Genomic DNA, 27,962 nt, shown 5'->3' with positions numbered 1-27,962 from the left:
TCATAATAGTTTTGGCTTCACCCTCATGAACAATTCAGCTTGGATTTTCAAATATATTATTTTCATTAAAACAAATCCAGTTTCTGGAAGTAGGACTAGACTAATCACCAAAAAGTTTAACTTTATGACAAAGATAATGTGGCCCGGAACAAATGAAGAAGTCTCAAATGTATGACTGTAGTACGCAAGTTAGCAAGACCTTCACTTTGGATATCTTAAAATGGCCAATTTTATTTTGCACTGAAAGAAGCAGATAAAATGTTCAGAATTTATTCTGCATGTGCAAAACTTGAGCCAGTAATGTTTATTAGGAGTTGTGCCTAGTCCTTTACAGAACAAAGGAGTTTTACATATAGAAAAATGAGGCATTCTCTAATAAACTAGGCATCACTTGAGAAAACAGGGAATCTATTCAATATGTAACCAGAGCCCATCACATGTCGTTTTCATATAAAGCAGCTATTCCAACGTGAGAAGTCACATTCTTAACTGACATCATACCATAACAAACTAGATTAAGAAAAAAATTCCTGGATAAACAAATTTACTGGCTCAAAGTTATGCATTTCAACTTCACAGTAACTATTGCTACCACACAACAGTTAAATAGCATGCTCCATCAAAGGGCATTTAGTCATTAAATTTAGTGATCCAATCTAATTTAGCTATCTAATCTAATTTAACAAGAGCAACAAGACAAAATAACTATAAAAACAGTATTAACTCTTAGGGAAAAATAATTTTTCATGTCAAAATTATAATAAAAGCTAAAAAATAAGAATTTGCAAAAAGACGCAAGAACTTGAGATTTAATATCAATTATCTCTCCCCTCTTCTCATCTCTGCCTGAAATCTAAGCTTATTCGTAGGCCCCCCTCGGTCATTACTGACCATGGGTGATGCATCCTAGTTGTTGGCTGCTTGCTCCAAACCTCGGCTACAGCAGCGTCGCTTACGATGATGTGTGGTCGGATGCAAGCCTAGGCGATGTCATATGGAGGACAGGCTGTTGCCCATGCAGCACGTCCCCCCTCTCCACGTCGCTGATCGATCCAAAGGAACAGCAGGGCCGTTACAGTTTGGCACCAGCGCCGTCGCAGGAGCTGCCAGAGCGAGGTTGTAGACAACAACAAACTGCCTTAGGGGCTCCGACTCCGGATTTTCTTGAGGTTTACTCCAGGAGCCTTTTCCATGACTGGAAATGGCCACAAGGCAATAGAGATTTTAAATCAGAGTTTGTCCTCTCCTAGATGGACTGCCTTCCCAGGCTGACGAGCACCATCTACCCGAGACTCGTGGGGGGCGGGAGCGTCTACCTTCCCGTGCAGGTTAATAGCACCTGCCCACTGATCATAAAAGCTTATTACTAATCACCAAACTTTTAACCATGAATTTTAACCAATTTCATGTTAGCATCATTCTCATTGCAGCTACCACCTCTACAGGCCAACTCGAGGGAGGGTAGGATCACTCAAGGATAAAGGAGGGCATTTTTGCTTGGAGTCAAAGGATGTAGGCAACATACTAAATGAGTAATTTGCTAAGGAGAAGGAGATGGATGATAGTGAGATCAGTGTGGGGCATACTAATATGCTAGGACAGTTTGAGATCAAGAAGCAGATAGTATTGTTTCTCTTGAAAAGCATCAAGGTAAATAAATCCACAAGGCCTGATGAGATCTATTGAGTTATTGAAAGGTAAGGGAGGAGATTGCAAGGGCCTTGACGAAGATCTCATCTAACTACAGGTGAGGTCTTGGAGGACTGGAGAGTAGCCAATGTCTTTCATTTGTTGAAGAAGCGAAGAAGAGATAATCCAAGAAATTATAGGCTGTGAGTTTCACATCAGTGGTAGGAAAGCTATTGGGGAAGATTGGAATAGGATTTACTGGCACTTGGAAGAGAATTGGAATAATTTAGGATGATCAAAGTCTTCCATAACTTCGAGCGAATCTATTAAAATCCCATTAACTTCCTCAGACCAAAGAAAATCCCGTTTCCTAGTTTATCTATACAATGCAAGTCACTCATGGCCCCAAACCATTCTAGCAAATGTTGCTTTGTTTGCTCAGTCTCTGCCCACATATTCGTCTAATGTTCTCATTATCAATATAACAAAAAATAAAAATTATTCCATTCTATACAAATTGATCATCTAGTTACCAACATCTTACATCAACTATCTACCTTCTATTACCTAGTTTCTCATTTATTACCTTAAATGGTGCCTAGAATTTCATTAACACTCCAAGGTTGAAGCAGAGAGGCCAAAAATACATGTTGTGGGGATGGGTGCCACTAGGAATATCAATTGGTTCTATAAGTATATCCTTTGTTCCACTAACATGAAATGTGCAAAATAAATCAGGTTAAATCTGGGGTCAGGAGGGGGAGAAATGTCATAAAGGACAATCGCCTGGCAATCATATCTGTAAATTGAAGGATGGGGTAAAGAGTTAGCTACTGTACATCAGCAGCATGGCTGATGGGATGTAGAGTATCAGATTGTCTGGCTATCAGCTTATTGTGTAATGTGAAAATGAAGGGCCTTGTCTCAGGATGTAATGTATAAACAAGCTTCACAGATGCTATGTAAGCTTTATATTAAATACAATAGTAGCCTACGCTGTCACTCAAAGACCAATAAAAACCCTGACAACAGCATTCAGATTTTCAGTTCGTTGAAAGCCAGTGAGCGTGTTAAGGGTGTTCCAAAGGTTATGGATCAAACAAACCAGGACCCAGAATGAAAGATACAGATCTCACACTACTTAAGTGGCCTAATTTCGAGCCAATCCTATCTTCCCAATGTCAAAGCATTAATTATCAATCCCCACAAGGATTCTAGTTATGGATTTCCTTTTCTATGGTAGTTTGAAAACTGGTTATTCCATTCCCTTTCAACAATCTTTGTTTTCTGATGGTGAAAATTGAATTATATCCATCTTCTACTCTCATTCCCTCTGCAGAAAATCATGAAAAGCAGTTCTCATTTCCATCGATCATTCGCCTCTGAAACATCCAACCTAGAATTATCTGTCCCGCTCCTGATGGAATTTTGATTTATGTTCATCGCACAATAGAAATTCATCAAGCACCCTCAATGGATCAACTGCCTTGTTCCTGAGCTATACTTGTCTATCAATTTAAATTAGTTTGTTTTTTTCATCTTCTGCCTTTTCTCTGTGACTACCTTCTATCTAATTTCTTAAGCGGCCAAAACTTTTGTCCTCTACCAAGGTTTTCCGCTTATTGTGACAAAAGGCTGCTTGATCATATCAATCCCTTCTCCTGTCTCCTAATACATACCTGCAAGCACAATGGCAACTATAATATCCCATCTGGCTCAATTTGCCACTTTACTTATTTGTTTGGCTTCCACCAAATACAATAATATTCTACCATCAAAGCACGCAATCTGACTACTCACTTTTCCAGAGGCACATTGACCTCAATTTACTTTTTCATTACCCTGTTCTAACTACACTTTACAAGTCAATATCTGAGGCTACCTTTCCAATCCTTTTGTCCCACATTACCTACCACAGTTCTAAACTTTCACAAATCTGGCACACCATTTGCAACTTACTTTGTACTGCCAATGCCAAAAGCAGATTGGCCAACTCCTTGATCTAATTCTCCTAATGTTTTGTACATCTGATTTTGTTGTGCCATTGTCACAGCAATCTCAGCCCGTGAAGTTTCTGCACCTCACTGAGCCAATAATTGCTGTTCTACAACAGTACTCCAATCAAGCTTAGCCTTCCAATTAAATGTCTTATTTCAGAAAGGTTGTCTCCATTATTTTCCAACCATTTTCTCTATTTATATCACTACACTCCCTACTATTTTACTCACCTTCTTTCTGTCTTAACGCCTTTTTCACAGCCTGACTGAGATGACCTTTATAAAAAGAAAAAAGTATCAAAATGTTTAATTGTTTAAAAAAACCAATTCTGATGCTGGGACTTGATCAGAAATGTTACCTATCTATTCTTCAGATGTTGACGGAGCTGCTGTATACTTCTGTTATCGTCAGTTATTATTTTTGATAGAACATGCAATTTATTTTCCTTTTACGTGTAGGTCGAAGTCAGGGAGAATAGAGGACATATTGATTGCCAAATAAAAAGAGCATGAATTGTTAATATACAACTTCAAGCTAGGCTTATATAATATCACCATTACAACACAATGATCAACTTTAAAAACTGTTTGCCACTCTCTCCTCCTTCGAGTCTTGAATATCTTTAAACAAAACATCTTAAATTCATCATTTTTCAGATACACAGAAGAACAGCATTCTTTTTCTGACGCTGGAGAAAAGTTACTGCTTTGTGGATAATCTTGCCGATCGAAAACTGAACAAACCCAACATTTTTTTAAGAAGTCTATTACGGAAGGACATCCTTTAAGGTATAGATTTATACATGAATTCTTACTGAAACATTTGATGTCGTTACCCGTTTACAATAAGACATTTAATTATTTGTTATCACAGTTGCAGCATTGATTAAAAAAATGTAATATTGTTAATTAGAAAAGATATGTTTAAATAATTTAGAAATCTTTCAGTTTGATAAAATACTCTCAAAATCCCAATACGGTACAAGTGATGACACACTTTACAGAAATGCTGCCCCAGTGATAGATAGCAATAGCTATAAATGGCAACATACCCAACTCATGAAATCTGAATGTAATTCTTAAATCTAGCTTTCTAGCCATGATCCTTGAAACTTTAGAATTAGAACTGGTTCAATTAGAATGAATATAACTGAAACATGCCAACTGGAAAGGTTTACTCCTCTGCTGGTTGGTATAGATTATTTCTTACAAAAATAAGAGACGTTTAAAAAGTACCAGGGAACTAGAACTGAATTTATAATTTCGGAACAGTGGAAATAACTCTAAATTAGACATAACTTGCACAGCCCAAATGGTCATAAGACACTTAAATAATAAACACAGCATTGTTATCTCACAGATAATTATAACGAGCAAGGCATCATAACCTTTATGCATTCTTTGATTTGACGAACCAGGAAAGGTGCTGAAGAGTAAAAATCTTTGTTTTAGAACAGTAATAAATGGAAAAACATAACGTACCATCTCATCACCCTCCTTGGGAGAGAAAAAACGGCCACCTTCTCCACGCTTTCGCTGCATTGCATGACGATGACGAGACTCATGGAGATACTTCTGTAAAATTAATGAACGACATTTCCAAGTTGATGAGAGCCTTCAAACAAGGGGCAATCGACATTTCTTCATTTCTTTAAAGTTCAAATATCAAGATATAACTAGTATTATATAACTATTATATAACTAGTATCAAGATATAACTAGCTGAACTAGTATTGCAATAGGGAAGAGAGAAATTACCCACGATGGGTGAAGCAAATGTGTCAAATACATATCCAAGACCATTTTTTGATAAGTCCAGGTGACAATGAAGAAAGTTATTTAAGATTACTACAGGATCTAGATCAAGTGGAAAAGTGGGGAAAGGTTTGGAAATTGGAATCGAACTTGCATTTTATAGACAATAGGTGCAGGAGTAAGCCATTCGAGCCAGCATCGCCATTCAATGTGATCATGGCTGAACATCCACAATCCGTACCCCGTTCCTGCCTTCTCCCCATATCCCCTGACTCCGTTATCTTTAAGAGCCCTATCTAACTCTCTTGAAAGTATCCAGAGAACCAGCTTCCACTGCCCTCTGAGGCAGAGAATTCCACAGACTCACAACTATCTGTGTGAAAAAGTGTTTCCTCATCTCCGTTCTAAAAGATTTACCCCTTATTCTTAAACTGTGGCCCATGGTTCTGGACTGCCCCAACTTCGGGAACATGTTTCCTGCCTCTAGCATGTCCAAACCATTAATAATCTTATATGTTTCAATAAGATCCCCTCTCATCCTTCTAAATTCCAGAGTGTACACGCCCAGCCGCTCCATTCTCTCAGCATATGACAGTCCCGCCATTCCGGGAATGGGACATATTAACTTTTAGTAGGTTAAAACAGGTCAGGACATACACAGCAAATAGCAGGGACCTGCAGAGTATTGTAGAACAGAGAGAACTGGGTATAAGAACATAGTTTGCTGGTTCAACTTTCCTGGCATAGTGGTGACACCGGTAAATGGACGGTGAAGAAAGTGTTTGATACGCTTGCCTTCATTGGTCTGGGCAATGACAACAAGAGTCACGATATACTGTTACAACCGTACAAGATGTTAGTCAGAAGTTCAGAATATTTGCGATATAATCTATGCACCTCAAAGGTAATTTAATTTCTGGAGAAATATTATTCATATCAGGAAAGCAAATTACATTATCCTTTATAACTTACCCTCCTTTCTTTTGGAATTCTGCCTTCTGCTTCTAACTTGGCTCTTGCCTGTCTTCTTTTCAAGATTCGATGATACTGTTTAGCATTTACATATAGCGGTTCTTCTTCCAGTAGTTCTGCGCCTGGCAAGGGAATTCTCTGCATAGCTGGAACTGTGCTCGCCCCTGGTACCATCTGCATGAATTATTATTAAAAAACAGCCAGTGGAAAGATTGATAAGATAGCTTGCTCTCCTGTACAGATGTTAATTTTGCATCATGTATATATTTTTTCTTGCACAGCTTAATAACAAACAAATGTATTTTATCATAGTTTTAATTTTCAACTCATTCCATATAGGCAGTATCAGGTGAAGATGGGAATCAGCAACAAATTATTGCTGTTGAGTTTCAACCAGAGTAATGGTCTTGTATCGCTCGCCAATTCAGAATTTGTGCTATATAATTAAAAACGTGTATATCTTAAACCAAATGATTGTTAAAAAGCCTCATTCAAAATATGTTCTTGTCTTTATGAAATAAGAAACTATTGTTAACTTTGTGTTCATCTAAAATCTGTTATAGTTTAAAAATAGCATATGCTTATATAAAAGATATATTAATTTAAAAATATTATATTACTGCACAGGCAAAGCAGAATGGGTAAAATAATAAAATTCATTGCCTAGCAACTGGATCAAACTAGAGAACCACAGAAAGGAATCCATGTTCAAATATGTATAATAACTTTATCACACCATTATCTTTATCACTATATAGAAATGTGACTGATTTATTGATTCAAAATAAATCTGCCTTTAGAGTAAAAAACTCATTCATCTTATCTTAAATGGAAACACTAGGGACTATAAAAGCTGGAATCTGGACCAATAAACAAAGTTGCAGGAGCAACTCAGTGGGTCAGGACAGTCCTGATGCAGGGTGCCGACCCGAAATGTCGACTATTCCTCTGCTTCCAGAGTTAGTGCATGACTCGGTGAGTTCCTTCAACAATTTGTTTTTTTGCTTCATCTTATGACCAGCAGTGCTGGTTATAATTTGTATAATAAAAATTCGGTAAGCACTTCAGCTATGATTTATTCAGAATGTTTCTTCAAATTAAACTTACCATTACCATACCGCCTGCATTGACCATACTTCCAGTGACTGGTAGTGTTACCGTTACAGTGCCCTGGTTGCTATTTGTGGTGCTTGTGCTGGCTCCAGTCTGGACAATTTGGGCCCCAGCTAGACTGGCAGCAGGTATGGTGATCATGCCTGTAACAGGGACTGCAACTTTAGCACATAACACAGAGACAAGACAAAAAAGGAGACAAGAGAAAGAGGGCAAAGTGTAAACAGAGGATCAAGAGTGACATGACAGAACAAAGAGAGAAGAGATAAATGAAAGGAATAAGATTAATTCCTTCACTTTAAGAAAATAACACACAACTTTAAAAGCCTGTGGATTAAAATAATCTTACTCTAATCAACATAATTTAGAAACATTATTTTTAAAATTAATGCAAAATACAGATCTTTCCAAAGCAAAATGGTCACACTTTGAAATATTTAGTTTACAAACAGGTACATTAACCTTGCTGTGAACCGTGTACTGCCTCAGTCTGCGTTCAATGAGTATGTCTATTTGTGATGGTACAGTGTTTGGACACATTAATGACAAGGTGGGACTTTACCACATTTAGGTTCTGTGGGATCAAATTAGCAGAGCACTCACAAATAAAAGGTTGCTTGTCAAATTGGCTGGAAAATAGTGCTGCACTGTGGCCCAATAAAGAAGAGGATTGAGACGGAAAGCAAATATTTTTGCTGAAATGTAAAGCAAGATTCAAATATTCTGCAGTGAATATTAATGTTTACCGCTTTAAAGCTTGAATTTTTATATTTTTAATTTAGATGCTGGTGCTACTTCAAATGAGAATTACAGGAACGACAAAATGTTGTAGCTCCCACTATTTTAAATTAAACAAATTCCCATTACTCTGTTGTGCAGGCAGTAAATGCAACATGTTCCAATGCAACTCTGTCACCCCCACCATTCACTTTCAACTTTTATTATTTTTTTCACCTTGTTGGAGTATGGTGCCATCTGCATTAACCGGCTGATAGACAATTGTCTGTCCTTCTGCAGTCTGAGCCACTTGTTGTCCTTGGACTATTTGCTGTTGACTCTATTTAGTTACAGAGAAAAAAAATCTTGTATTGCCCTTATCCTGAGTAAAACAGTTAGATGTGTATTCACAGTTAGCAGTATATAAGTTCATATATACAATAAGAAAATATTTCAGATAGCTCGAGGATCTTTTCTATCATGCAAGGATTGATATTCAGTTTTATTTTTTATAGCTTTATCACTATCTGTTACAGAAATGATGACGAGTTGGATCTGTTTAAAAAGATACACGGTGTAGACAATTGTTGTGGACAGGTACTGAATCATTGCAAAGCCCGAAACTAAGTTAAGAGAATTTCTCCTGATGCAGCCTCAAAGGATGTTTATGAATTAAGGATTTTTAAGCTATTCTTTGTCACTATCCATAAATAATTTCTCTCTCTAGCTAAAAATGAAATAAAGGTTTTAACATGCACTTCTCCAGGTTAAAAATAACTCATAATAAACATTAGAAAACCAAGAAGTTATTAGATCACGTATTTCAGCTGCGTAATTCATTGATCTTGACTACAAAGTGATAACATTTGTTCATTGAGATAAATGGATTGAGAAAGCATACGAGGTTCTGGCAAGCACCTTGTACCGGCAGCAACCCCTCTCCCGTCAGGACTTGTTAAAAGGACAAGTCTGATATATTTAGATGTTTGAAAGTTGCCAAGAATACATTAGCTTTATCTATGTTGAAATCGTAGCACTGACTACCTCAATTAGTACCTAATATATTTATCTGAAAACCAACACAAACTGTTTCACATACAAGTAACTGAGCTTGAAGTGCAATTACTATTTTCATGGAAAAGTGGTAATTTTAGAAATATACAAATAAATATTTTAAATAGTTTTTTTTAGGTCCCAGGTTCAATTGTGCTTCAGTGGTAATACAATTACCCATAAATCAGAAGGCTGCAAGTTCAAATTCCACGGCAGTGACAAAAATGTGTGCTGTTGTGAAGGGAATTTCCCATTAAAAAATTTTCGGGTAATTTTTAGTCCAATCAAAGCACGTTTAACATTGATTTGTCTGCCAGTTGGCCAATCACGCGCTTTGCTTCAGGCTAGCACACAAAATGGCTGAGGGGGCTTCACAGATGCATGTTTTACTGGAGATTCCGATTTGTTGTTCTGTGGAATAAATGTCGTGGAAACTTGCAGCAGGTAATTGTATTTAGTGGGAAAAGCATTAAAAAGGCTGAAGAAAGTGCTGCGGTGGATTAAAGTGCAAGAAAGCCTTGAAAGCAAAGTCCTTGCAGAGGTCCTGGAACACAAAGATTTAGACAGCCAAGGACCAACTCTAACTAAAAGGTAAGATCTAAAGTCTGAATTTATGAAAATCTATTTGTATGGAGTTTAATTAATTTAATTGCACCCTTTTATAATGTGAATAAATTCATTCATTCATTCACTTACTTCATTCATTCATGAAATTGAGGGCCTAAACTATATGTATCCAAAACACAGTAAATTAAACATTGTCACTAATGCCAGCCTGTTGTAGAGTAATAAGTCTTTAACAGCTAATCTCGGAGCTGCCTGCGAAAACTTACCGGGGAAAAGTGCTCCGATCGCGGGACATAGGTACTCGCGGTAAAGTGAAGCCACGGTCTCAATTAATAAGCGGCCGATTCGCGAACTCGGAGCCGCGGATCATCTCCGCGGGCGGGCGGGGGGGGGGGGGAGGGAGGCTGTACATAGTGCCGTCTATAGCGGCCGTTATCAGACCGCCGACAACGGGGGGAAAACGGAGGGATATCGATTGCTATTTATAGGCTTCCATTGCAGTGAGAAATGGTCAGATATCCCACTGTTTTTTCCCCGTTGTCGGGGGTCTGATAACGGCCGCTATAGACCGCACTATGTACAGCCTCCCTCCCCCCCCCCCCCCCCCCGCCCGTGGAGATGATCCGCGGCTCCGCGTTCGCCATAATTGACTGTCTTATGGATACATGTAGTTTAGGCCCTCAATTTCATGAATGAATGAAGTAAGTGAATGAATGAATGAATGAATTTATTCACATTATAAAAGGGTGCAATTAAATTAATTAAACTCCATACAGATAGATTTTCATAAATTCAGACTTTAGATCTTACCTTTTAGTTAGAGTTGGTCCCTGGCTGTCTAAATCTTTGTGTTCCAGGACCTCAGCAGGGACTTTGCTTTCAAGGCTTTCTTGCACTTTAATCCACTTCGCAGCATTTTCTTCAGCCTTTTTAATGATTTTCCCACTAAATACAATTACCTGCTGCAAGTTTCCACGACATTTATTCCACAGAACAAATCGGAATCTCCAGTAAAACAGGCATATGTGAAGCCCCCTTAGCCATTTTGTGTGCTAGCCTGAAACAAAGCGAGTGATTGGCCAACTGGTTTTTCTCTAATTTAATAAAAATGTGCAAGTCTTCTTCATATCGAGTTTCAGGGGTGATTTATATTATTATTTTTACACAATATGTGAAAGTTTCATGTAGTTTGGTGACTTGGGTCACGAAATTCCATTTCTAGACACATTTTTGATGCTCGGCCCACAGCCTATATAACCCATCCCACTGCCCAATTCTCCCATCACACATCTACATGGGGCAATTTACAATAGCAATTTCATCTGACAATCGGCACATCTTTAGGGCACAAGAGGAAGCAGGAATACCAAGGAGTCATCCATATGATCACTGGGAAAACATGAAAGCTCCAGAGCAAGAAACAGAGGTCAGAATCAAACCCGATTGGAGTTGTAAAACAGTTGCACTATTAGCAGTGCCACTGTTTTGTACTCACATGCAACATTAAATTTCATATGGACACAAAAGGTCTAATCGCACGATTTTAGAGATGGGAGCACATCTGTATATCTGGATCAATATCTATCTCCCATACAGCATAATTAAAACAGATTTTATGTTAATGATTACAATTTATTAAACACTGTAGTGCATAAAATTGCTAGCCACAATTCCCACACCATATTGATAATTGCACTTCAGAAATCATTTAAGTAGCAGTCCTTGGGGCATCCAGAATTTGTGAATACATATTATTATTTTATCAAACTTGATAGTAAACTTCATTCTTTCCCCATGAATGGACCAGATTTATTAATGCATACAGTCTTTAAAAAAAAAAGCTGTCAATGTTAGGTTCTACTCTGGGCAATAGTTAAATCCTTTACACATTTCTAGATTGGACATAAAATTGCTAGGAATTAGAAAAGGTAATTTGATTAATTGAATGTATTTCTTTCAGATTTTCCATTGCTATCTCATCAAATTGGTCTTGCTCTCCTGATCTTTCCCATTAGTTCTTCAATTTTCCTTTTTTCAATACATCCAATTCCATTCTGAAAGCATTGAGATGACATACCTGTGTTTGTCCTGCTGTAACAGCTGCCTGAGGCTGTTGAATAATAATTTGCTGTGCCTGACCTTGTTGGTTTTGGACTTGAACAGCCTGCCCACTTTGAAGCTGGAGCTGACTTGGTTGAACAAGCTGAATCTAAAAATAACAGAAATATTTGTAACATGATAAAATGAAGAAGCAATAGATTGTGGGTTAGATAATTTTGTATTTTGAGAAGATTCTTCTCAAATCTACCTAGTTACTATTTCTACAACCATGATGAAGCTCAAGGATGTCCTGAAAATGTAACTTATTATCAAATATCTGACATTGAATACCTAACTCAGTTACAGGTCCACCGCCAATTTTCTGGCACCCTTTGTTCCAAGGGCCTTGCTAGTTCATCCGTTTTGCTGGACCAACAGTGGTCACATAATAATGATACAACAATACACCTCTAACCCGCTGATTATACCGCTCCTGTGTCTATTGCGCATCATGCACTGCTAGAAATCTAAATAGTCAAATGGTACCGGAACAGTCCGCCTAGGTTGCGGGAGGTGGCGCAAGACACCGGCCACAATGTCAGCATTTGAAGTCTGATATGGGAACAAATCTGCCGGTTCCAGTCAGGCTGGAGTTTTTGAGCTGTAGCTGCAGGGGACAAATGTGACCCGCTGATCGGGCACAAAAGTCCCCATGAGGCTGAGACTTGCCGCCTCATGCGGTCTAAGCCTCATAATTTTGGGGGGACTTCATTGGTGAGGGGTGGGGGGCATTTCAAGCTGAGGGTCATTTTATGAACCCAAGTGCATAAGCTGAGAACTTATTCAGTATAGACACAGGCTATTTATTTGCAATATTTATAGGTCAACAGAAATGTTACTGTTAAATAAAAGGAAATATTCAAGAAAAAAAATAAAATTTTATGAGTCAGAAATATGTGCTGACCTGTTGTATACCCTGTCCTCCGGAGACAGGAACTTGCATAATTGTTTGCCCTTGACCTGTAGGCACAGCTTGAACCATGATAGGCTGACCAGTGGATGTAATTAGTTGACCACCACTGACTTGGACCATTAATGGCTGACCCTAGACCAATAAGAATTGCAGGGAGTAAAATGAAAAAAATAGGTAAATTGTTAACATACAAGACACAAAAAAGTTGTATTTATGCAATGTACAAATCATTTTCAACATAGTGATTAAGCCAATAAAAACTGTTCAGATATTCTCTTTTGCAATTTTCTCTTAAAGGTTTGGATTCCAGATGGATAACAGGAAATAGCTGTCCTTTAAAATCATTCTTTATTCAAGCACAAACATAACTCAGTTAAGTGTTGGCAGAATCCTTGGCAAGAACCAAGTTCAATCTGCCCTTGTTTAAAAATTGATGAAGGCAGCACAATAGACATAGAATATATGGACTTTAGTAAGGCTGACAAAGTCCTACATGGTAGGCAGGTCAAGAAGGATAAAACACGAAGGATCGGACGTGTGTTGGCAAGAAAAATTGGCTTGGCAATAGGAGGCTGTGGGAGTGGTAGATAGATGGGTGTTTTTCTAACCGAAAGTCTGTAACAAGTCTGTAACAGGATAGTTGCTGAAACCGTTGCCGTTTGTGAATGGTATTAATGACTTGGATGAGAATGTCAGAGGTTTGACTAATAAGTTTACAGATGATGTGAAAATTGGTGGTTGTCGATAATAAAGTAGGTTGTCTAAGAATACTGTGGGACACCAGATCAGCTGGAAAATTGGGTGGAGTAATGGCAAATGGAACTTAATCCAGATGAGTATGAGGTAATGCATTTTAACAGTCAAATATTGTCTATATTCCGGTAGGACATTTGGGTAATGATGTACAGAGGTGCCGTGGGGTGCTATTTCATAGCTTACTATGGGTGACACACCACAGAAAGGTTGTGTTATCAATAGATTAAGTGCAGCACAGATTCACCAGGATGTCTCCTTGATTAGAGCTTTGGAGTTAGAAAGGGCTTGAATAGGTTGTGTTTGAAACCTAATTTTTAAGCTTATAAAATTATGAGGATAGATTGTCAGAATCTTTTTTCCAAGGCAGGGGAGTCTAAAACTAGATTGCACAGGTTTAGTATGGGAGAGGGATATCTGAAGGATGTTTTCACACTTAGGGTGGTGGCTAATTGGAATGAACTGCTAGAGGAGTTTGTAGAGGCAGATGCAGTAACAATGTCAAAAGCAATTGGCATGTACTTAGGTAGAAACGTACAGGGATTAAGGTCCAATGCATGGAACCAAGATTAATGTAAAAAGGCATCAGGGAGTAAACATGGGATGAGGTGGGCCAAAACTACCCAATGTTGAGATGTACGACTGATTCAATGAATAACCCGATGAATTCCAGCAAGTATTGCTAAACTGGAACCACAAACAAGAACCAGACGGATAGTGGCAGTTGCCAGCATGTCTGATTTTCAGCATAAATTTGGAACACCACCCTAACGGAGGAAGAAGGTTAAACTTATTCGCCTTCCATCACAGTGGAGAATATGAGGTTACCGAAAAACAAGATGACGTGCTGCCTGCACTGGTGAGGACTCGGTGAGATTGCCGTGAGTGCAGTGATCTCGGTGTTCATGGGGACATTGCGCCATGAGAACATCCTGGAGTTTGGTGCGAGTGTGGATGGCTTTCTGACTGTTTGGGCGGACAGGGACTGCAGAGCGATTGACAGCGTTCGGTACAACTCTGGTCACATCACGGTGAAGGGGCATGTGTGTTGCCCGGATATTGAACTGATGGCTGTGTGCCCTAGAGATTCTCACACGCCACTGTGGTGGCTGTTTATGTTTAATGTTTTTGTAGTTTTGTATCTTGTATCTTGTTACTTTTTTGGTATGACTATGGTAAATCAAATTTCACTGTACCTCGGTACACATGACAATAAAGGACCATTGAACCATTGAAACTAACCTATAGACTATAGGAGCACCAAATTATGTTATAGATTGAAATGTTATTGCTCAAAGCCAGATCAGCACAGGCACTGTGTTCTATACATACATACATACAGTATTCCAATGGTTATGATGCTATGTAGAATTTATGGAAAAGATCATTCTAGAACATCGACTGATGAAGAGTAACATTAACTGAAGGCCACAAACCGATCACCCAATGGCCACCCTTTAAACACTTTTAATTGAGTAAAATTTGTATTTTGGCTGTCCTTGTCAGCAATTAAAAATATTGTTAATATTTGAAATGATATACATTGGAAGCAATAATAAATGTAAGCTTTTGGCTCATATGATTCCTACCTGTTGCTGAATTTGTCCCTGAACCACAATCTGTTCAGTGGAATTGCTGTTATTTGTTGTGTACTGTTCCATTGCTAACTTGAATAAGTAATCAGTTTCTCTGGAGAATTAAGCAAAACCTATAAAGGTATAGCAAAAGTGAAATACTAATTAATTATGTAAATTTTCAGCATCAATTATGATTCCAAAAGATACTCAAATATACTGGGGGGTTTTTTAAAAACACTTCAAACAGTGCAAATACAAAAACGGCAAATAAAGACATTGGTTATCAGATCAAGCGAGGTAAAATATTCACAAATGCAAGCTACAAATTGACAAGATTGCATCAATTGTCGGTTAGAGTTTAAGGTGAAACCATGAAAAATTCCTTTAACTTCTTCTTCCTGACATCGGTGGTGGGGAAGATGCTGGAGTCAATTACAAAAGATAACATAGCGGCATATTTGGATAGCAATAACAGGATCAGTCCGAGTCAGCATGGATTTACGAAGGTGAAATCATGCTTAACTAATCTTCTGGAATTTTTTGAGGATGTAACTAGGAAAATGGACAAGGGAGTGCCAGTGTAGTGTACCTGGACTTTCAGAAAGCATTTGACAAGGTCCCACATAGGAGATTAGTGGGCAAAGTTAGAGCACATGGTATTAGGGGTAGGGTACTGACGGATAGAAAATTGGTTGGCAGACAGGAAACAAAGAGTAGGGATAAACGGGTCCCTTTCAGAATGGCAGTCAGTGACCAGTGGGGTACCGCAAGGCTCGATGCTGGGACCGCAGCTATTTACAATATACATTAATGATTTAAATGAAGGGATTAAAAATAACATGAGCAAATTTGAGATGACACAAAGTTGAGTGGCAGTCTGGACTGTGAGGAGGATGCAGGGTGACTTGGACAGGTTGGGCGGGTGAGCAGATGTATGACAGATGCAGTTTAATGTGGATGAATGTGAGGTTATCCACTTTGGTGGCAAAACAGGAAAGCAGATTACTATCTGCATGGTCAAGTTGGGAAAAGGGGAAGTACAAAGAGATCTGGGGGTCCTCGTTCATCAGTCACTGAAAGCAAGCATCCAAGTACCGCAGGCAGTGAAGAAAGCGAATGGCATTTTGGCCTTCATAACAAGAGGAGTTGAGTATAGGAGCAAAGAGGTCCTTCTGCAGTTGTACAGGGCCCTAGTGAGACCACACCTGGACTATTGTGTGCAGTTTTGGTCTCCAAATTTGAGGAAGGACATTCTTGCTATTGAGGGAGTGCAGCGTAGATTCACGAGGTTAATTCCCAGGATGATGGGACTGTCATATGTTGATAGAATGGAGCGGCTGGGCTGGGCTTGTATATTCTGGAATTTAGAAGGATGAGAGGGTATCTTATTGAAACTGAAGATTATTAAAGGTTTGGACACGCTAGAGGCAGGAAACATGTTCCCGATGTTGAGGGAGTCCAGAACCAGGGGCCACAGTTTAAGAATAAGGGGTAAGCCATTTGGAACGGAGATGAGGAAAAACTTTTAGATAGAAGTTTAGATAGTTAGATAGAGCTCTTAAAGATAGCGGGGTCAGGGGATATGGCATGAAGGCTGGAACGGTGTACTGATTGTGGATGATCAGCTATGATCATATTGAAGGGCTGGCTTGAAGGGCCGAATGGCCTATTCCTGCACCTATTGTCTATTGACATTTTGAATGATTGTCAAACTAAATTACAGCTTGAATTGGGTCTTTTATAATTAATTTAAAGCAGAACCAGGCCGTTTCATGCTACTTGGTTTATTCCCAAGTTTGTTTAAAAGCAAGCCTTCTCCAAGACAAATAACCCATTTAAATGTAGCAAAATGTCCAATGCTGAAAACAAGATTCTACAGATGCATGCTACAGAGCATGCCGACTCGTTGAATCACGGGGCCGTTCGGTAAATAAAAAGCTGAGGAACAAAGAAGGCTGCGGAAATTGGTAGACATTTCTTAGGGGTATTGACGTCCCCACCATCGAAGGGGTCTACAGGAGGCATTAATATTATCAATGACCCTTACCACCCTGGACTCATATCACTAGTATCATCGGTGAGAAAGTACAGGAGCCTGAAAACCGTGACTTGTATGTTCAATAGCCGCTTCTTCCCAATTTCCATTAACCATTAGACACAAACTCTGCATGACTCTAATTACAACCCTAACAACTATATGCTACGGTGTAGGAAGGAACTGCTGATGCTATTCTGAAGAGTCTCGACCTGAAACGTCACCCATTCCTTCTCTCCAGAGATGCTGCCTGTCCCGCTGAGTTACTCCAGCATTGTCTATCCTCATATGCTACGGTCTTTGTTTTGGTTGCACTCTTGACCCAGGTTTTGCACTATTATGGTCTGGCTACCTTGTATTACTGATTACTTAGTATTATTATATATTTAGTATATATTATGGAACGGCACAGTGGTAGTTGTTGCCCTACAGCATCAGAGACCCGGGTTTGATCTTGACTACGGGTGGTGTATGTACAGAGTTTGTACGTTCTCCCTGTGATCTGCAAGGGTTTTCAATGTATTTCCGGTTTCCTCCCGTATCCCAAAGACGTACACGTTTGTAAGTTAATTGTCCCTAGTGTGTGTAGGATAGTGTTAGTGTATGGCGTGGACACAGTGGGCCGAAGGGCCCGTTTCCTTGCTGTATCTCAAAACTAAACTTAATTTATCTATATTATATATTGATCCGTATTACAATTTTCTAAGAATGTCAAGAATCATAAGTAGAAAAATAAAAATTGTTTATTTATATATTTTTCTACTCCATATAAATTCCTCAAGAGCAAATGTCAGTCCACAGCTCTTTTTTTTGATGTAGCAATCTATGTTTTTTTTAAATGGTGAACTATAACCCAGTCATAATGCAGTGGTTATCAAAGGTGATGTGAAGGGAGTGTGCTTTGCACACAATCCACAGGCTTGTGCCATAGATATTGGAAAGGCGTTGAGTAGTTGCAAGGCATGTCAAGTCAACAAAGGATACCTAACCCGATCTTGATGCCACAGTACTTAAGTGGTCGGTCCAATTATGTTTCTAGTCAATAAGAGTCACGAAGTTGTTGACAATCGGTGGTTCTTCTGCATGGCTTTGAGGAATTGCAAATAGAATTGAATTTTAATTATACATTAGCTAACATCTGCACTTCTAACTTTATTATAGAAAAATTAAAGGTGACAATTAATGGAAACATTCTCAGGAACTCTTACACCAATCTCCCTGGATAAAATGACTGACCTCTAACAACCACTACCATCTTCCATTGCACAAGCCAAGACTCCAACCATTATAGCGCATTCCTTTTGATTCTCACTAATTTTAGTTTAACCTGGGTTCCTAATACCACATTTGGTGAAATGTTGAGTTGATTAAGAGTTAATTACTCATCACTCTAAAATGCAGCCCTTTTGACTGATTGGATCAAGGCTGCAACACAGTCTGGAGCCCAAATGCCTAAATAAAACATTGCTTGGGTATATTTGCTTCATTAAATAATGTTTTATTCATTATTCAAGATTGTATGTGCTTAGTAATGACAGGATGGGTATTGTTTGTAATGATTCCCTGAAAAATGTGTAACTAGACTAGGGCCATTTGTTTGTAGAACCAATTCTCAGCATCAAGTAAGAAGGCATGAAAGAAAAATACAACACTGATTTGTAAGGATGTTTGTCACAAATCAAAATATTCAGATGCCTATAACCTCTCTGCAGTTGTACTGCACGTAAAAGATGACAAAAGATGCAATAATTGAATGACACTGATATAACAGTGGTTTAATAATGATTACACTAAACAATGAAGACTGGAAAGATCCATAATGTCAGTTTTCATCACTGTTTTTCCAATGTCCTACAGGCATTATGCACAATGTACAGCCCACAGAACTGTTCCCTTTGACCTGGCTTAGTTAGTGGAGCTATTTGGAGACCAAGTCCACAAATGACACTAACCAATAGCTGCTTTGGACTGAGAAAACTCTGCTTAGCACATGCTTGCCTGCTAATAAAAATCAAAAGTCTTGTGCCCAAAAATGCTGAGTCAGCAAATCCATACCCCTAGGCTTAGTAGCTGATAAAAATGTCAAAGAGAATGTTTATGAATATCGCCATTTAAAAATAACTAGAAATTCTATGCTATTATTAAATGTAAATCTTAATTGTATAAAATAATTTATATTTTCTCAATTAAAATATAAAAAATAATAGAAAACAAAGACAAATAAATATTCTTTAGGTTCTTATTTAATTAAAATGTAATTAGCAATCTCCCTTGGAACCATTTTCTTCAATTGAAATTAAGAGTTGCCCAACCTATGCTAGGTAGAGATTTCTAGTCGCGAAGCATTAAACCTCTTCAGCTAAAATAGCAGAAAGTTGGTGCCCCACCATTGGATTACAGGACGATTTCAGAAGATCCATCATGAGGATGAACCTTCAGAAAAAGTGTCCAGCCCTGACACGGTAAACCAGGCCACATTCTTAAGACCTGCACGAAGAAATTGGCTGGAATTCTCAGGTATAGCTTCAACCTGTCACTGTTATTGGTGGCATTGTACTTTAGTGCTTGGAGTGGTTGGTTATGATGCATATCAATTCATGCTTTTGAAAGGATCTGGACCCACTGCCATCACAACAGATGTAATCGTGCTGGCTATCCATTGAAAGTCAGTCATACAGCACAAAAAGGTCTGATGAAGGGTTCTGACATGAAACATCACCTTTTATTCAGAGATGCTGCCTGACCTACTGAGTTACTCCAGCATTTTGTGTATCTTTGGTATACACCAGCATCTGCAGTTCCTTCCAACACAGAAATAGGCCCTTCAGCCCAACTGGCCCATGCCGACCAAGATGCCCCATCTATGCTAATCCCACGTATTTGGCCCATATCCTTCCACACTTTTCCTATCCAGATATTTTGCACTGGTGAGGCCATACCTGGGAATATTGTGTTCAATTTTGGTCAGGCTGTTATAGGAAAGATACCATCAAGCTAGAAAGAATCCAGAACCAGGGGCCACAGTTTAAGAATAAGGGGAAAGCCATTTAGAACAGATTAGAGGAAACACTTTTTCACAGAGTTGCGAGTCTGTGGAATTCTCTGCCTCAGAGGGCAGTTCTCTGGATTCTTTCAAGAGTGAGCTTGATAGGGCTCTTAAAGATAGCGGAATCAGGGGATATGGGGAGAAGGCAGGAACGGGGTACTGATTGTGGATGATCAGCCATGATCACATTGAATGGCGGTGCTGGCTCGAAGGGCCGAATGGCCTACTCCTGCACCTATTGTTTTATAGTTCCGATGACAAGACATTCCACTTTATCAGTTTGTTAGGGTTCCAACAAAATTCAGTCTCCTTCCCCTGTAGGGCCTCAAGTACACTTCATGCAGACCATTACCCTGTGGTCCAAATAGTTTTCTACAGGCGTTTTCAATGAGGGATAGGGATTAAACAGATTTGAAGGGTCTCAACCTGAAATGTCACCCATTCCTTCTCTCGAGATGCTGCCTGTCCTGAGTTACTCCACCATTTTTTGTCTACCTTTGATTTCAACCAGCATCTGCAGTTCTTTCCTACACATAAACAGAATTGAATGTTCTGTAACAAAATGACCTCATTCTTTCTTCACAATGGAGGCAGGTTGAACTCAGCAGTGACATTTATTTTTTTGCATACCTAATATCTATGCACAGATTGACACAGATATAGGAGGTTGGCTATTTAGGGCCAGAGTTATGTTGAGTGCACCAATATTAAGAAATGTACATTATGGCCCTGCAAATACAATTCATTTCGGACTTCCAGGTGAAATGCAAGATGGCTCAGGCGTTTGTTGCAATAATTCCAAGATAGGCCAAGTCAATGACACTCTGGTTATATAATCTTTAAGATCTGGATCAAAACCGTACAAATTCTGATAATGCAGCATTGTACTGGCAATAAGGAATGAATACCGGCTCCATTATTGAGATTTTCAAAATCTAGTATCTTGGAACATACAATTAAAATTATTTGGCAGTAATTGCAAATAAAAAACATTGGAAAAAATTGTGCTAAAAACGTTTATTAAGGTACATAAGTGAAAAAAACTCCATAAGCAAGGTGCATCAGACATGATTTCTAATTCGGTCGTTTTAAAAGTACTTGGAGCATCTGGTCTACTCCACCATTCAATCATGGCTGATCTATCTTTCACTCTCAACCTTCTCCCCATATCCTCTGACATACTAATCAAGCATCTGTCAATCTCTGCCTTAAAAATATCCATTGCCTTGGCCTCCACAGCTGGCTGTGGCAATGAATTCCAAATTCACTACCCTCTGACTATATCTTTCTTCTCATCTTTCTAAAGGTACGTCCTTTTATTCTGAGGCTACGGCCTCTGTTCCTAGACTCTCCCACTAGTGGCAACATCCTTTCCACATTCACTCAATCCAGGCCTTCCACTATTTGGTAAGTTTGTGAGATTCCCCTCATCCTTCTAAACTCCAGGGAGTAATGGCTCAGTGCCTTCAAACGTTCATCAAAATGCTGGTGTGCAGTCCCTTTCTACACATTTTAATTGCCATATGTACCGAGAGTGGGAGAATTGAGTTGGTCAGACTTCCAAAAATTCAGACACTTCACACGACTGTGGCTGACATAATTGTGGTCACAACGTTCTGCAGGTCTCGGACAAGGGGACTGAGACACTGTGGAGGTAGGCGGTGGATGGTCAGACCAAGGTGTTCTTTGAAAACAGGAGAGCTCGCACAAACAAGACCAAATAGGGATCGGATTCCCTCACCCCTGACTCTCAATCCGAAACGTCACCCATTCCTTTTCTCCAGAGATGCTGCCTGACCCCGCTGAGTTGCTCCAGGTGTGTGTGTGTGTGTGTGTGTGTGTGTGTGTCTTCGGTTTGAATCAGCATTTGCAGATCCATCCTCCTCAATAGCAAGCTGCACCGAGTGTGAAAGTGCTCACACACACAGTTGATGAGAGAGGGGAAACATAGAAAAATAGGTGCAGGAGTAGGCCATTCAGCCCTTCGAGCCTGCACCGCCATTCAATATGATCATGGCTGATCATCCAACTCAGTATCCTGTACCCGTCTTCTCTCCATACCCCCTGATCCCTTTAGCCACAAGGGCCACATCTAACTCCCTCTTAAATATAGCCAATGAACTGGCCTCAACTACCTTCTGTGGCAGAGAATTCCACAGATTCACCACTCTCTGTGTGAAAAATGTTTTCCTCATCTCGGTCCTAAAAGATTTCCCTCTTATCCTTAAACTGTGACCCCTTGTTCTGGACTTCCCCAACATCGGGAACAATCTTCCTGCATCTAGCCTGTCCAACCCCTTAAGAATTTTGTACGGCTGTAAGGCAGAGCCCGCCCGCCACAACTGTCACATACACACCGTCCCTTCAAAACAGAAAATTAACTCGAGCAACACTTTACACGTCTCACCTCCTGACAGAATAAATAAATAAATAAATAAATACAAGCAGCAGTCATGGCTTTAAGGCTTTTTTTTGGGGTCTGGTCGACAAATCTCCCCCCTCCTTCTTGCTCCCCGATCCCGGGCGGCCGCCATTTTACCGACCCCCTCCCCAACTCCCGGCACTTTTCGGGGGGTCGGCGATGGGCGGGCGTCGAGGCGGATTCCGTGAGGTAAAAGGCGGCCGGAGACAGACACTGACCGCCGCGAACGGACGGAGAGGGGGGGGGGGAGGCTGCAAATTGGCGCCAAAAAAAACCCCACAACCCTTTCTCTCGTCGCCTTCTCCTAAATCGGAAGATATATAACGCGCTCCCTCACCACCCACCTCACGATCCGAACCTGAGGGGTCTGCCCAGCCACATAACTGGCTCCTTTTTTTCCCCCCCACACACACAAACACCTCATACTCATTCCCATTCCCTGACCAAATCGAGCTCTCAGCCTGTTGGCAGCAATTTGCCGGACTTACCCCGCGCTTTTGCCCCTCTGATTGGCTCCGGTATTAAACACAATGCCCCGGCGGCGAATAGGAACGCAGCAGCACAAAATGGCGACCAACTGCAAACAACCTTCTCCTTCGCGAACAACCTTCTCGCCCGCTGCGCATGCCCAGCTCCCGCCGGGCGGGAGGGCCGCACTGCGCCTGCGCCACCCCCCGGCCCGGCGTGTGGGAGGCGGGCCGGAGCCGCAGTTGGTGCGCAGGCGCGGGTTACGCCGCACGGCCACCAGCGCCGTCACGTGATCCCTTCCATGAAGCCGCGCTCTGCCATCTTGGTAATGGAAGGCAAACATTTTTTTTCTTGTCTCTTGGTCTCTTGGTCCTCCAAAATATTCCAAATGGAATTTAACCTGGAGGTGGTTTTATCCCAGAGTGTGGAGTATTGTATAGTAAAAACGAAATTTATGAGGAGATTAAAAAAAAGAAGTATATTTGAAGTGAATTAATATAAAAATGGAATGAAAAGGTAGACCTTCTGATGAAAAGTTATCAATATATTTTCATCAGAAATGCCACTTTTCCCACTCCCAATTTGGGTTTGGCCTTCTTGTTTAGTTCAAGTTTTAGTTCAAGGTGTAGGAAGGAATTGCAGATGCTGGTTTAAACCGAAGGCAGAAACACAAAAGGCTGGTGCAAGGCAGCAGGACAGGCAGCAGGACATCTCTGGAGAGAAGGAATGGGTGACGTTTCAGGTCTGAAGAAGGGTTCCCGAACAGAAACATCACCCATTCCTCCACTCCAGAGATGCTGCATGTCCTGCTGAGCTACTCCAGCTTTTTGTGCCTATCTTTAGTTCTAGTTTAGAGATACAGCATGGAAACATCATTCAGCACACCAAGACTACGTTAACCGTCTGTCACCTATTCACACTGGTTCTATGTTATTCCACTTTTGCATCCATTCTCTACACACTAGAGTTGAGAGATACAGCATGGAAACAGGCCCATCAGTCCACACTGACCATCACTCACCTTCTCACACACTAGTTCGATGTGATTCCATTTTTGCATCCACTCCCTGCACACTAGAGTTTAGAGATTCAGCATGGAAATAGGCCCTTCAGCCCACGCCAACCAGATCACGTACTCACACCATAGTTCTATGATATCCCACTTTCTCATGCACTCCCTACACACCAGGGGTAATTATTTGAAAGAGGCTGATTAACCTACAAACCCAACGTCTTTGGCACGTGGGAGGAAACAAGCACCCGGAGAATACCAACACAGTCACAGGGAGAATGTACAACCTCCAAACAGACAGTACCTGAGGTCACGATCAAACCTGGGTCTCTGATGCCATAAGGCAGCAGCTTTACCAGCTGTTTAAGAAAGATCTGCAGATGCTGGAAAAATGCTGAAGAAAAATGGTAGAGAAACAAAATGCTGGAGAAACTCAGCGGGTGAAGCAGCATCTATGGAGCGAAGGAATACATGACGTTTCGGGTCGACACCCTTCTTCAGACTGATTTTACCAGCTGCATCACTGTGCTGCAAACTAAGGTCTTATGTCAAATGAAGTTTGACAAACTTTGGTCATGGTGCTTCATCTTTCAGTTGGGTATATTAGCCTTCTAGACTCAATCTGGAGGGGGAGGGGAAGTTAAGTAGCATTGATACTAATTTTTCATTTTTTAGTTAGAGATACAGTGCAAAAATGGGCCCATTGGCCCACCGAGTCCGCGACGAGGAGCAATCCCCGCACATTAACACTATCCTACACACACTAGGGACATACACGTACACCTAACCAATTAAACTGCATACCTGTACGTCATTGGAGAGAGGAAACCAAAGATCTCGGAGAAAACCCACGAGGCCACGGGTAAACATACAAACTCCATGCAAACAGCACCCGTGGTCGGGATCTAACCCAGGTCTCTGGCGCTGCAAGGCAAGAACTCTACGGTTGATTTTGATAATTATGTAATTCTTTTCCTCTCTCCCTCCATTTGTGAATCCTCTAACTGATCTATTTCATTGCTTTTGTCCTATGAGTACCCTCTTCCTTCCTAACATATCATGGATCTATTTCTTTCATTCTTCCAATGCCTCCCCCCCCCCCCCCCAGCATTTTCACTGTTAATTTCTAACTTTTCCAAATAATTTTCTTCATCATGTTTGGCACAGACATTGTGGACTGTTCTTGTGCTGAACTGTTTTATGTTCAATAATGGAAAAAACATTTCTAAATCTAAAACATTTTCTCTACTTTTTTCTCACCTCACAGATGCTATCAGATTTGCCATGAATTTTCTGTGTTGATATCTCAATAATGGAATTGTTTGAACTACTAATGAAGGACATCCATTTATGGAATGACCTAACCTTTCCTTCCTTTTTGTAAAATAAGAAAAAATAGCCAGTGGAAGTGCCTGGCAAGCCGACTAAAAGCAAGAAACAGAGGCATATTGGCTCTCCTTTGTGTAATGCAATGGGTCAATTATATTCTTTCCATTAATACCTAATCATGAAGGTGTAATTTCCAATTACATCAAATTGCCTCAAATCTACAACAATGTGATGGGATTAGGATTCACCCATATTGGATGCAAGACAAATGTATTAGCTTTTGCCTAAAGAATGGGGATGCTACCCAAGTGGAATCTGGTTGTTCACCACCAGAAATTCAAAGGTAATTATGATATATATTTTTTTAAATCTTGCATCCAAATACTGTGTGTCTGTGTTGTTATTTTATCTTTTATTTAAAGAATAAATGATGTTGGCAAGACTTCAAAACTGCAGGGTTCCCACTAATTTTGGCTGCAGCCGATACATGTCATAATTCTATGGTGTGAATCTTTCACTTCTATCTGAAAGATATTGGAGTTTTAAGGTTAAGAGTAAAATGGATTACTTTTAATTGTCAATTATTTCTAAAATTGCAGATTAAAAACATTCTAATTAAACTGTTGGTAATTACAACCATTATGGTGTTTGGATTGAAGTAAGGAAATAGGCTTGATTTATAATATTTTAAATTATTACTCCAGGTTTTAATTTATTTTGTAACTTCCAGAATCTCCATTCCAAGATTTGATGAGTAACCTTTCAGAGAAAATCTGGAATTCCCTTTCCATGACTCAATTTCCATGAACTCAAAGGAGTTTACTTCCCCAGGGGTGCTGTACGATCAACAGTCTGTCTGTTTTTTTCTGTCTTTTAATTTTCTTTTAGTGTGTGTTAAAAGTTTGTGTAAATGTTCACTGGTTTGTTTTATGTGCGGGGAAGGGGTGGGGGGAGGGGTTTGGGTTTGGGGTCGGGGGAAGCGTTTGGGTTTGGGGTCGGGGGAAACTCTTTTTTCAGTTTCCTGCCTGCCGGAGATGTGATTACTTTCCGGATCGTGACTCCGGTCGCTCTGCGGCCTACCAGCGATGGAGCTGGAGGCCTCCTCAGACTGACTTTGGGCCCCACTGTCGGGCGTGGACTTTACATCAGAGTCGATCCCTTGCCTGGGATCGCTCCAACCGCGGCCTGCGGACTTTACCATCGAGAGCTCGCAGTCTCGGGAGAGGCCGTGGATATCGGGAGCTCCAACGAACACAGAGGCTCGACCAGCCCCGACGCGGGGTCCGATCGTCCGGCGCGGGGGAGCTGACATCCACCCCGAAGCAGGAGCTGATCGCCCCGACACGGAGGGCCAAAATGCCACCGGCTACAGGAGTCAAGATCATCCCGTTAACGGAAGGCTTGAGGCCCCCCCGACCGCGGGAGAGCAAAGGGAAGAAATTTAACTTTTATTTCGCCTTCCATCACAGTGAGGAATGTGGAGGAGTCACTGATGGATGTTTATGTTAAAATGTGTTTTGTGTGTTGCTTTTTATTTGTATGACTTACTTGGCAAATTAGATACCTCGTATGTTGCAAAATATACTTGGCTAATAAAGTATTATTGTGATTGTGTTTGTGATTTGGTTCTAAATGGCAATTGACATTTGTTTAACAAATCTCTGCAGTTCCTTCCTACACATTTTGTTATCTTCACATTCCATTATAGAAAATGCCTTAACTCCACCCATGAATAAATGTTCATCTCTCTAATCTGCTTCCGAGGAACATAATTCAAGGCAACATTTTCACAACATTCAGCTGCCCAATGAAGAAAAAAAGCAAAAGAAAAAAGCACAGGGAAGGTGATGGATATGAGTTGGGGGAAAAAAGCAATTCCAAGCCCCATTTTGCAGAATACAGTGACAGGAAAGATAAATGCTGGAATTGATTGTAGAAGTGATAAACAACTTTGGGCATTAATTGATTTAACAGTTAAAAAAATAAAGTTGTGATTAGAGATGAGGAGGATTGCCAAGTCAATAGGAACTGGGGCACGTAAAACAATTGGTTTTAGACCAAATCTCTTCCTGGGGTGTGACAATTATAACATCCAAAGTTAAAATGGATCACAATTTGTAAGAAATTTAAGCAGCGTTCGGTAATATAGCCTCTGGAACAGGCTCCATCATTCATGAGATTCAAATTTCAAGTGTTTGTCATTTGAACTGGATATGGACTGAAATAATGAAAATATTACTTTCTGCAGCTTTATGCACATTAGATAAACAGCAACAAAAGATTAAAAAAATGTATGCTATTCTAAGTGAACTAAACCATAATGGATGCAAAAGCCAAAGTACATAGAGCATCCATACCAGTTCATGGTCCGTAGTGATTCAGTGTTGTGGTTAAGGTTGTATGGGGTAGTTCAAGAACCTGCTGGTTGATGGGAAGAAGCTGTTCTTGAACCTAGAGATAATGGTTCTCTTGTATATGCTTCTCAATGGTAGCAGCGAGAAGAG

The 27,962-nt window shown here is 40.1% G+C and overlaps 1 protein-coding gene across 8 annotated transcripts in view; it reads right to left on the bottom strand.

Annotated features, from left to right (window-relative positions):
- nfya (nuclear transcription factor Y subunit alpha) overlaps positions 1-23,280 on the bottom strand; it is a 30,500-nt gene extending 7,220 nt beyond the window's left edge. For 2 of the 8 annotated variants that reach the window (XR_004415609.1, XM_033042846.1), the window contains exons 1-9: positions 23,138-23,280; positions 15,159-15,277; positions 12,808-12,948; positions 11,881-12,012; positions 8,421-8,523; positions 7,461-7,627; positions 6,354-6,527; positions 5,109-5,201; positions 3,858-3,902 (exon numbers count right to left, since the gene is read on the bottom strand). Coding sequence is in view for 6 of the 8 variants with exons in the window: in XM_033042846.1 (XP_032898737.1) it covers positions 3,882-3,902; positions 5,109-5,201; positions 6,354-6,527; positions 7,461-7,627; positions 8,421-8,523; positions 11,881-12,012; positions 12,808-12,948; positions 15,159-15,230 (903 nt within the window). In the remaining 2 variants the exon portion in view is untranslated. Of the gene's footprint in view, positions 1-3,857; positions 3,903-5,108; positions 5,202-6,353; positions 6,528-7,460; positions 7,628-8,420; positions 8,524-11,880; positions 12,013-12,807; positions 12,949-15,158; positions 15,278-22,993; positions 23,101-23,137 lie in introns of those variants that run through there. The other 6 variants (XM_033042849.1, XM_033042845.1, XR_004415610.1 and 3 more) reach the window with 5 other exon arrangements.
- Between the last annotated feature and the right edge of the window lie 4,682 nt (positions 23,281-27,962).

Source organism: Amblyraja radiata, chromosome 24, assembly GCF_010909765.2.
Source record: "Amblyraja radiata isolate CabotCenter1 chromosome 24, sAmbRad1.1.pri, whole genome shotgun sequence".
Lineage (NCBI taxonomy): Eukaryota > Metazoa > Chordata > Chondrichthyes > Rajiformes > Rajidae > Amblyraja > Amblyraja radiata.
This window is presented reverse-complemented; position numbering and strand designations above follow the sequence as displayed.